General features: G+C 37.1%; 1 protein-coding gene across 1 annotated transcript in view; it reads left to right on the forward strand.

Moving 5' to 3' along the window:
* Window positions 1-176: 176 nt before the first annotated feature.
* The window catches only part of APOO (apolipoprotein O), a gene marked incomplete at its 5' end in the record, with an annotated part of 30663 nt that continues 18708 nt past the window's right edge, over window positions 177-12131 (forward strand). Inside the window, 6 exons of the mRNA XM_010173438.2 lie at window positions 177-228; window positions 3049-3079; window positions 4917-5027; window positions 7360-7479; window positions 10208-10262; window positions 11296-11391. Of these exons, the coding sequence (XP_010171740.2) occupies window positions 177-228; window positions 3049-3079; window positions 4917-5027; window positions 7360-7479; window positions 10208-10262; window positions 11296-11391 (465 nt within the window). The remainder of the gene's footprint in view (window positions 229-3048; window positions 3080-4916; window positions 5028-7359; window positions 7480-10207; window positions 10263-11295; window positions 11392-12131) is intronic.

Consider the following 12131-nt stretch of genomic DNA (forward strand, 5'->3'; position numbering starts at 1 on the left):
TCCCCAGCTTCCTTGTAGGCCCCTTCAAGTATTGGAAGGCTGCCATAAGATTTCCCTTAAGCCTTCTCTTCTCCAGGCTGAAAAGCCCAACTCTCTCAGCCTGTCCTCACAGGAGAGGTGCTCCAGTCCTCAAAATTTCAAAAATTTTGAAATTTTTGAAATTTTTTAAATTTCAGGGCAGATAATTTCAAAATTACAGTTTCTTCCTAAATACAGCAGCATGGAGCTGTGAGTTAGTGTTATTGCAGTGTTTGGGTTCCTACAGTTGTGACTGTCCTCATCTCCAAAGTCTCCCTTCACTGCAAGTAAGTTGTCAGCAAAATCTGTACGTATTCCGTCGGAGAATTGTCTCAAAGGCCTTTGCCTCCGATATGAAGAGCCCCAGATCCCTTCAGGCTGAAAGCAAGTTGCATGTTTCCAGAAAATTGTTGTCATGACTACTCGAGAAGCTGGAGTTTTAAAAACTGGTGACACTTGATTCTTGAAATGCATTCTCTTTTTTATCTTTTTTGTTTGTCAGATGTTGATAATGTGTCAATATATATCGATATATTGATATGCTGAGCAGCCTAAGCTTGCTGCACTCTTGTTGCAACTTCAAATAAATAATGTTGGGACAACTGCTGGAACTCTTATGTAAGGATTTTGTCTCAGAATTGTTGAGAGCTCTGTAAGTGATATTGAATTATCATTAAAGAATCATATGTGAACCTGTGGGTTTACGTACTGTGCATAATAATACTGCTTTTATACAAGCATTGAGGTTAGGCAGATTCCAGTGCTTCAGGCCAGCCTAATTCTTTGCCCCTAAGAGCAAAAGGGGAAGGTGGCTTCTTGTCCTTGATATCAGGAAACAAGAGTGCTTGCGTTTGTTTTTTGGGGTTTTGTTTTGTTTTTTTTTTAGTTGGGGTTGAAAGATGGGAGGAAGAATGTAAAAAGAAGAGAAAAACTAAGCAGCTTCATATGTTAGGGCAAATATCAGCCTTCACAAAAGTAAGATTAAGGTTTTTTTACCTTTTATTCTTCCTTTCTCCAGTTTTGACAGGATCACAATAACAGTAACCAGTGAACTGAGAAACCACAGAGAAGGGGGTGGGGGAAAAATACAAAATTTCTAGTTAATCTTTAGTTCTTTTTTCCCTTCTGTATTGAGAACTAATATGGGATTCATTCTTCCAGAGGCATTTCTTAACTAAGAATTTGAGAAGGGCAGTAAAGCAAGACGATGGAAGATGAAATGTGATAGTCTTTTTCCTTCCAACTTTCAGATGGAATTTACTTAAGAGTTATTTAGTATCTATAGATAAAGTTGAGCTCTTCAGCTAGAGAAATTAATAAACTTAATATGTTGGGGGTTTTTTTAATGCAGAGCATTGCCTAGAGAGTAGAATGTCAGCTCTACTTTTTTGGTATCAACTGAATAGCTGTAAGACAAGCAGACTGAAGGCACAGCTCAATCAAAACGTTTTATTAAACCAGTTGGTTCAGTTATACGTGGCTAATATGAAATTAAGAAGTTAGATTATAGAATAGAATAATAAAATTGTTTAGGTTGCAAAAGACCTTTAGGATCATTGAGTCCAACCATAAACCTAACACTGATCAACTCCACCACTAAACCATGTCCCTAAGCACCTCATCTACCTGTCTTTTAAATATTTCCAGGGAAGGTGACTCCACCCCCTCCTGGGCAGCCTGTTCCAATGCTTGATAACCCTTTCAGTGAATAAATTTTTCCTAATATCCAATCTGCCTCCCCTGGAACAACTTGAGTCCATTTCCTCTTGTTCTACCACTTTTTACCTGGGAGAAGGGACCAACGCCCACTTCCCTTCAACCTCCTTTCAGGTAGTTGTAGAGAGCGATAAGGTCTCCCCTCAGCCTCCTTTTCTCCAGGCTAAACAACCCCAGCTCCCTCAGCCGCTCCTCATAAGACTTGTGCTCCAGCCCCTTCAGCAGATCCTACAGTGAATTTTGGAAGCAGAAAGTGGAATGGTTACTCTTTCACACTACCGAATAAACTCCTTGGGATGTGTGTGTGTGTCTATACGGTACTTTAGTACCAGCTGTATATGTCCCATAAACTTAGGTGATGTAGGAGACGGTTGCAGTATAGCTTGAACAGTGCATTTAAGGAGAGCTGCTTCTTGCACTTTTAGTGGTTAACTTTGTTTTGTTAAAATTGCAACTATGAAACCTTTGTTACAATGCTTGTGCTTCAGTATTATTGATAATACGATGTTTTCACTATGAGTAGTTCTGTCGTCGCTGATATTTGTGAAACCAAGGTGGTTCCATTCTTATGCTCCCGTTTGTGTGTGTCTTTATGTACAAATCTCAAATATTTAAAGCATTTGATTTTCTGTTTATACTGGTGACATTTAAATAATTTTCAAACAATGCAAATGGTATTGAATAGCAGCAAAAAACACACCTGCTGTTTATCAATAATGAATTATACTTCTAATTAAAGTATTTTTTTTATGCTGCTGTTGGGTATGGGTTTTGTTGGTTTGTTTTTGTTTGTTTTTTTTACTGCAATGGACACTTGTAGGTATGTTAAATAGAAGATGTAAATCTGTGCATGTATATTCATATAACAAACTTTTGCCACATTCTGAAATTAATTTTTAGATACTTGTCTCTTGTGTGGCTCTCTCTGAAGTTGTGTTTTTTGAGGCTTATTTCAAAAGCCTACCCCACTGCTAACCTCTTTTGAGCATAGTATATGCCATTAATTTAGTAGTTGCTCTACCAAAGCTGTTTGTAGTTTTAGACGTGTTTGAAATTTAGGCTCACATGAAATATTTGCCTTGAATGTGGCTGCTCAGGTAACTGGTAGCTGCAGTTTAAATTTGAACTGCTTTGAGGAAAGTGAATGGAGTAGAGAATGTCTTGATGGCTTCTCCAGCTATATGTTTCATTCTTAAGCATTCAGAAAGTCACAGGCAGGAATATTTTACTGAAAGCATATTTTTCAGAATGAAAATGCATTTCAGATTTTTGCCTTTTCAGTGACAGAACAGTTTTGCAGTGAAAAAAGGAAAGAAAGAGAAAATATATTCTGCAGTTGTTAATGGTTAGTGGCGTTCATGTTTTTATCTTGGCTGATGAAAGTGTGTGGAAAGTCTTTGTTTACGTAAACATTATTAAAGATTATTCATGTCTTTCCTTGGCTGTGAAGCAGAGCTGATCCAGTCATTGTGGTGTTTCATCATATATATATATATATAGTGCTGTAATAATGAGTCCATAAGTACAGATAAGGAAAAACTTCCAGTTTAAGCAAGTTTTTCCATACCTTTTGATTCATCAGATCCCTTATGTCTTTCTGAAAAGCAATCCTATGACCTAGTTCTTGTGTGCTGTTTCTCTACATGTAAATGAACATTTTCAGGAATTTTGAGAACTATATAGTCTAGTTTTGAGTCTGAAGAGTCTCTTGGTTACATTTGATAAACATTCCATCTGCAAAGCAGTGGAATAAATTCAAACTGCAAATGCTAATCTGTATACAATGAGCATGTGGTCTGGATCATTTTAATGCTATCTCATAACAGTTCTGCAATGGACAGAAACAAAATTTCAGAGCAATTGTTCTGTGGCTTGGTGAGTTATCATCATAACAGCAGGAAGGATGTATTGGTGTGACCAAGGCTTCAGCTTCACAAGCAGCTAGGTCAGTGTAATGTACCTTTACTGTATCTGAAAAGGAAGAGGCCTTGCTGCCTTCTCCTTTTTCATCCCCTTTTCCCTGGCCACACAGTTCCTCTGGTGCTTGTCAGACTGTTTCATGGGTAGGTTCCATTTACTAACCCTGCACAAAGCTCTCCACTTCTTTTTCAGGATTAATCTTTTGCCAAATTAATGAGGTGAAATGCCTCGTGGTGGAAGCATCCGGCCACCAACACTAGGGCAAGGTGAGCAGCAGGACCTCTGGGAACAGATGCCATGAGCAGAGCCGACCTCTCCATCCTGGTGGCCTCGGGCTGTTAGATTTGCTCATAACAAAACAGAGGCAGTTGTACCTCTGCACATGTAGTGACGTGGATGGGAGACACTGAAAGGTTCCCCACTGGAACTGCCGTTTCTTGGGTTAAATGTTGTCATTAGTGAGAATGTACATTTGTTGGAAAATGCTTTCTGTGTGTTCTTGGTTCACTACACAGCTAAGATTTTTATCTTCTGTTTTTTAAGTTAAAGCAGTCTTTCCTGTTAAGAAATACAATTTAGTGTAGGTCCTGAATATAGGAAGAATTATGTCCACTTTACTCATGGTGGTTGTGTCGTACAGCTGGGTTGAATCTGAAGTATTCAAAACTAGTAAAGTATCTGCCACAATATACTGTAGTTCATGTTTCTCACAGGAAAATAGGAGACCTTTCTAAAGTTCTTAGAAAGCAGGGGTTATGTTTTGTGTTCTGATACTTTCTACTGTAGATTGCATTTTTTTCCTAAGTCTAAATGCAGACAATAACTAGAAATAAAATGCTGAACTTTTTGGTACTAACTGTGGAAAAATGGAGGATGTTATGGGTGTTCACAAAGTTATTTAAAATATGAATGTAATGTTGTGAATATCTATACTAGGAGAGTTGACAAAATTATGCTTCAAGTGAGAGAAAACAGAAGATCATTTTCTGAGGTGAAAACTGATGAGATTGACATTTACATCTACTGTCTGCTTTAGCAATAGACTTTTCTAAATACCATCTGAATAATTAAATGTTGCCATTTGAGTACCTGAGAGCTTTAGATTGTACCATTGACTCCCCTTTGTCCTAACTTCTAAGCATCTTAATATATAACTTAAGAATGTATATGGGGACACATGCATTGTCTATGTGGATGTGTTCAAACATGGTGACATTTTGTATGAACTTAATGATTTACATCTCTTCCTGTAATGTTTCTAGGTAATTCGTCTGGGGGCCACCCCTGTTAGCCTGAGCTTGCTCTCCATCCAGGTTTATGCTGCTTCTTCAGAGAAGGAGACTTCCAAAAAGGAGTTGCTGAAAATTGAGGAGGTAAATATGGTTAGAGCCCTAGTGCTCTTCTGTCTATGTGAAATTATCTACAGAATTCTGGAAGATGTTCTGTATTCTTGCCTTTAAACTTGCTTCTCTGTTTTCAGTAAGAGAGATGTTGATATGATTTTGGTTCTTTTACCTGAGGGTTGCATTTGATGCCCTCTGCTTGATAGTGTCTGGCTTGCTTGTTGGCAAGGTCTTTTTCCTACATTAAAGCCTTCTGTTCTTCATTCAGAAATTGCCTTTTCACGTTTACTTGTGGTTATATTTCAAATACACAAGAAGATTTTCTTCGCTTTTTATCCAGGTAACAATGTGTGTTTTTTGTTACAAGTACTGTTGGCAAATTCTAATACAATTTCATTTGTGTTCTCCAGTAAAACAGAAAATAAAAAAATTTATTTCTAAAAAATACAGTAATTGTTTTTTTACAGGCAAGATTCTTGTCTGGCAATGCTTTGAGTGTGATATTGTAGCTTACAGAGTTGTATCAGTTTTCCTTTCTTTACAGTGTTCAGACCTAAGGAACAACCAATACAATAAGTAGTGATAATAAAAACCTGTTACTTTATTGTTTCTCTGAGGTGTTACAAATGTCTTGATTATATCACACGTAGAGCTTGAAAACACCCTGCCTGTCAAAACTGTAGACTCACCAGCATTGTTGTGTAGGCTTTTAACAGTCTCCAGCATTAAAAACAAACAAAAAATTGTAGTTCATCACTAAATGCAGCTTTATATCCATGAGAGTTTGCAGTTGTTTAAACATTGAGTGCTTCAGTGCAAGCTGAAGTGTTGTTACACGAGCAGTGAAACTAACGGAAAGTCTTGTTTTTGTGCATACTTAAGGCTTTTGGATGTGTCTGCAGGGGCAGTTCACTTGCATAACAGGAGAGGATCAGTAGTTGAAGCCGTCTCCTGGCTTCACCCCGGTGAAGAAACCGTAGCTCGGGCTGTCGCATGCCCTCCACCGCCGCTGGCACGAGTCAGGAAGGAGGCAGCAGTTTGGAGTTACATATGTGCTGAATAATTGGCTTGCCCATCAGCTTCACCAAATGTGTGGAGTTCTGGCTGCCTTCCTTGGGATTCACAGAGCATGTTAGCTTGGATCTCTGCTCTGTCAGCTGCCTAGTTTTATAAAATGTATGGGAATTGCCGTATCGCTGAGGCTTATGTCCCTGTGCCTTACATGGCTTTAGCTTGTCCAACAAGGTCAAAGTTAAACTGATTGTGATCATGATTCCCAGAGATGACTGAATTTCCTAGGGAAATGAGACTTAAAATGCTTGTCTTTCAAAGTATTATGGGAAATCCAGCTGCACAAGTTATCAAATTATTTGACAAAGTCTATGTCATTATATGTTTTGTTATGGTTAGCAGCTTTTATTATTGTGATAAAGATACAGTTGTTTTCCAGCTTATCTTGAAAAGAGGGCTCGCTACACTATGGTGCAACAATACATGTAAACATCAGTTTATGATAAATACTAAATGTAGTATAAATGTGGTATATAAAATATAAGCTTTTTATACTAAACAACAGTGTAGTGTATAAATGCTAGAAATTTTAAAAGGTTTTGTTTGATCTCAACATTGCTATTTATCTTCAGCAGTATAGACTGGTCTTTTTTTTTTTTTTTAAGGGAATAAAATTTTAAATATGTTTAGGTAATTGTAATAAATACATTGTGATGTTAAACCCTAAATGTGGTGGTTTAGTATTTACTAGGTGAAGATGCCCATTACTCTTCAGGTGGATGTTACAGTTCCTATTTGCACAGCCTCACGGTGCTGTGAATGCTGTCAGCTGCTGGTGTGGTTAATGACGGCAACACTGGGATGTGGTACCATTTTCCTGCTCAGTAGCAAACAGACATATTTGTGTTGGATGTGACCTCTGTTAGAGGCGGCTTAGACTCCTTAATGATGGCTTGTGCAAATACAGAAAATGATTGATTGTGATTTCAGAGTTCTAGTACATTTGCCGTGTTAACTGGGAACCAGAAGTGCTGATTAAGACCAGAAACATTTTTCACAATAATGTTTTGTGTTCTTATTAAACTAGTTTAATATTAATTTATAACCTGTGACTTGGATCATATAGCAGCTATGGATGAATTGCATAGCAATTAGAAGTCATGTTCATCATAATATATAATTAAGCTTTGCTCATAATGATTGTCTCACAGCTGTGCCTGAATTTTTATTATGCATTGTTTACGTAGTAAGCACCCTGTTAGGTGTTCTCTGGTTAGACTGTTCATGCCCTGAAGACCTACTTGCACAATTGCACCTTTGTTTTTAACCTCTTGTTTGCTAATATTCACAGCTGTCACTCTACTCCTCTCCAGCTCGTGAGACTAAATATGTGGAGAATCCACAAACCCAATTGGAAGAGGGGGTTTCACGTTTGCGGCATATTATGGAGCCATACACAGCCTGGTGTCAGGTATAATGGGTTTATAGCACATCTGGTAGTGGTTCAGTGGTGAGGGTTGAGCTGGGAATTTGTTTCTAGATACAGAATTAATAGATAGCAGCACAGGAAAGGTTAGTAGCTGTACAAGCATTTTTCCAAAATGCTGCATGACTTAAAATTTTCCACAGTTCAGGTTGTAGTATTTATCCCGTCTGCATAAAAAGCTAGCTGCTTTTTTCTACCCATTTGCTGAACTAAACTCCTCCTTTTCTACATTTTTTATCTGTCTAAAATAAGTAAAATCAGGTTAAGTAAAGCTTGGAATTGTTATCCGAAGTAACCTTTAAGCATGAAGATATTTAGGGATATCTGGATTTGGTACTGTCCTGTGACTGAGGAAGACAGGAGAGTGATTAAATTTGCGTTTCCATGCTCAAGGAGAGTGCTGTAAATTATCAAGCAGTGTGTTTTGGAGCGGTGATGCCAAGTTGTACTCACTGCAACTGTGACACAACGCAATTTTGTAGAAAATAGATCAGTATTTGCTGAGAACATCACAGGCTGCTTCTCAATGGCAAACCTGGCCCCTAGGTCTTACCCCAAAACTTTATTTTCTATTTTATTAGGTAGCATGTTTATACTAAGCAATCATTAAATAGAAGAACAGTCTTTAGAGCATAGAGGAAAACCAAGATCTTTGTAATCAAGGCCTAAATTATTGATTTTAGACTGGAGTCATAATGGCTTTCTTGCTCTTTATTGACCCAGCATAGGTTGAGGGTTACTTTTGAAGCAAGGGCATCCTTGTCATCTGGTTGCCTCTTTGCAACTTTAGGTGATTCTCTACTTTCCACTCTGGCTGTTGTGAATCCTCTTTTTAAGCTGTAGCCTGGTTTTCCAGTTCTCCATAGAAAGCCAAGCTGTTCAGATTAGGGTGTCCTTTCTGTCCAGAAGTTCTGTGTTGTGGAACTTAACTAACCTTTAACAGTACTGAAACATTTTTTCAGAAATACTCAGGGTTACTCTGTCTAGTGATGCATCTCTCAAGTGCCACCAGCAGGAGTACTGACTTCAGTTTTGAAGGAGAATTTTCCAGAGAATAGCTAGAGCTCTGACTTCCTAAGCACATGGGTTCTGTTTGGTTCCCTGTGGTACTCATAACTGGGAATTAAATTTGAGACAAGGTTAGTTGCCCACTTGGACTGACTGCAGGTAAGCCTTGAGCAGTGCTTTATGTCTCACTGGCCTGTTTTCTTCCTATCTGCTTTATTTTTTGCCTGCATGGTGATCGTTTACATAAGATGTGCTCTTCTGCTCACACACAACAAGCCATTTCCTGGCAGTGGTTTACTGACTCATTTAATGAAGTGGGCATGTAAACTTTATGGGTTTGGGGTCATCTTTCTTGCTTAACTGTAGTCAGAGATGGTTTTGGTTTTACACCACCCCCACCTATGTTAAAGAAAAGAACATTTTAAGTGAGTCTCAGTTGTCTTTAAAATTAAAAATGTAACCTAGGATAATGAGAATAGAATTGGTTTATGTTTGTATATCCATTTTAATTTTTCAAAATTGCTTGCTTAACTGTAGTGGAAAGTCAATTCAAAACACCTGTAGAAATAAGAGAGATATGTGTGAGCTGTGACAGAAGATCAGACTTACTTAGTCTCTGGGGCCTTTTTTCATTGGCTTTTAGTAAGACCAACATCCATTTAGAGTTATGTTGTGTGTCACATGCTAACACTTTTTTTTTTTAATGATGTGCTTTTTTTAAAGTCACTCTTGCCAGTGAGGAAATATTGTATGTCACATGCTAACACTTTTTTTTCAATCATGTGCTTTTTTAAAGTCACTCTTGCCAGTGAGGAAATGAAATTCTAAAGATATTATCCCCCATGCAGTATCCTAAACAAATGCTTTCACTTCTGCACAGATACAGCTCAAGTGATATTGCAAGATCATTCTATGCTCTAGCTTTGGGCATACATGTTTCTGAATTTGTTCCCTAACTGACAGACAGTCTTAACACTGTCTCTCCAAAGGATTATTAGCATAATAACAATTAGTAGAGTTGCTCTTACTGAGATTTTTTTTTTTCTACTTTGATGAAAGGCAGTGTGAATTCTTTTAATTCCTACATATTTACAGTCTGAGGAAAAAAAAAACCCTAGAACTAGTTTGTGGTATTGATGCAGTGCTCTTTGATTTACTTTGCACATTGGATGGCCATCTTATTTTCCAAGTCACTTCAAAAATGCAGTTTTGTTAGACTAAGATAAGTCTCTTGGAAGGTGGAATTTATCACCTTGCAGAATGAGTCATGTGGCCCTGTGAAGTGCTAGGAAGGAGTTTATTACAGTGTTTTACTTCCTTCCTTTGCATCGAGTATCTTTGCGATACCTGTGTACACTGAGAAACTTCAGATCATCCTGAGTTTCAGCTGCCTGATCAGGAACTCAGTTAAATATTGAAGTTGACTCCTGTGTTTTGAGGTATTGCATTTCACCTGTGTCCAAAGACTACTTTGAGAAAAAGCTGTATGTTATACCAAATGTAGTGTTGAGGAAGCACAGCCCTGAAAGTGAAGGGTGGAAGTGGGAATAAAAATAAGTTATTTTAGGGACCCAACACCTTTTATTAAAAATTTTATAATTCTTTTTTTTTTTAAATTTTCTTTGTCAGGTCAGTCACAATCTGTGGTTACCATTGTACTTACTTGATATCTGTTTACTGTTGTTTTCTTTTCTTTTTTTAATAGGATCTTTATGCCAAAGCTATGCCCAAATTAGAAAAAGCTGTTGAGCATGGTAGAGGTAAATCACTTCAGTTTTCTTAACTAGTGATTTAAAATACAAGACAACGCTACGACTTCTGGTAAAAGGGAGTTCCATTAAGCATCACTATATTATATAATTTCTAATGCATTTAAGACTATTTGCACTGTATATCTGTTTAAAGTTCCTTTTTAGGTCATTGTGACACTGCATTTCTAAACAATTGAACTCTCAGGCCTGCATCTATATCAACCAATGTAATAAAAAATTACAGCTATGCAGGAAAAGAAGGAAAAAAAACCTCACAATTTATTCCCAGTTGGTAGTATTTGCTTGACCCAGCCTCGTAACTGAAGCTTCCTGCAATGCTTGTTGTTGCAAGTGTTAGGTCTTTTGTTTGCAATGTTCAGTCTTTTCATTTTGGTTTACTTCTGTGGGTCTCCTAAGAATTTTTACTTAATCCAAAATCTGTATTTATTTTTGTTTTGGAGACATCCTTTCATACTTAGGCCCATCAGGACTGAGCAATCTAAAGCTCATTTCAGATACTGTGCCTCTCTTCCATAAACTTTAACAGTCTCAGGCTTTTGAACTCGTTTGTGTGGAAGGTTTTTCTTAGTTTTCCATTCCCCCATCAGACTCCTGTCTTGGAGTGAGCTTTGTTTGTGTTGTGTCTTTCCTTTGTTCTGCATTTGTTTCTTTGTACAGTATTTTACTGGAACTAATTCTTGTTAACATGTAAATGTAACAATGCATTTTGCAAAGGTTTTTAATTTGAAAAAGATATAATTGAGATGCAAAAGAGCAAAACAAAACAGATGGCCCAGAAGCAAAGACAAAAGCTTCTATGAAAATTGGTAAATACAATACGATGTTCAGTTTCATTCATGTGGCACTAGAGAAGATCTCAAAGGCTTTGAATTTTATGCCAGCAGATCTAAAATGTGCATGATAGTTAAATGTGTTTTGATAACTTGATGTTTTGTAACAATTGCCAGCACATATTGATGATTCCTTATCACAAAACCACTTTCACATTACATTAAAGCACTTTGTTCTGACTTCTTTTCAGAGGGCTATGAATTTCTCCAAACCCCCCCTGCTGGATTTTATCCAAGGCTTGGTGTGATAGGTTTTGCTGGAATTGTTGGATTGTTTCTTGCTAGAGGTAAGTGGGAACCTTTTGAACTGCTTATGTTATGATTTGGGATAAATAATTTATTTGTAGTTTTTTGCATACTAATTTTTAATTGTGGTGCATGAGATCTGACTTAACTGTACAAGCATGTTTCTCCAATTACAAAGACACTTCATGTAAAAGGTATGTAATAACCATCAATTATTGTTTATGAATACTGTATTTGTTACTGAAATCTCGTCTTTGATCTTTTCCAATTGTAGCTTATGATAGCAAAAGTAGGAAAGAATTTTTCTTTTTTAGCCTAAAAAGTTCTTGATCACATATGTCACTGTAGAAAACTAGAGAGGAATAGATTACAGTAAAATGCAGAGGTTCCTGAACTATGATACATGTACAATTAGTTGAATATTCCATTTCCTTCAAAGTATTGTGTGTCCAGGCACAGAGCTGCTGCAGATGGTAATATTCAGCAAAAATACCTGTGAACTCTGGGTGTACTATAAATACATGCACATGTTGTGCTACAGAAATATGATACAGTTAATTTTATCCTACTAGTTAAAGAAGCTAACACGTTTATGCTTTCATAAAATTAAATGTTATTTTTAAAAAGTTTAATTGTGAAAAAGTTTTGTGTTTGTATTGAAATATTCTTAATACAGTGAAACGAAGTAATGCAAGAAGAGACTTGTATGTAATGGAACTGTGAAGCTCTAGAATTTAAATACTAGTGAGGACTTGTTTTGGATAAGAATACACTTTTGTGG

This window comes from Antrostomus carolinensis, unplaced genomic scaffold (assembly GCF_000700745.2).
Source record: "Antrostomus carolinensis isolate BGI_N321 unplaced genomic scaffold, ASM70074v2 scaffold9068, whole genome shotgun sequence".
Lineage (NCBI taxonomy): Eukaryota > Metazoa > Chordata > Aves > Caprimulgiformes > Caprimulgidae > Antrostomus > Antrostomus carolinensis.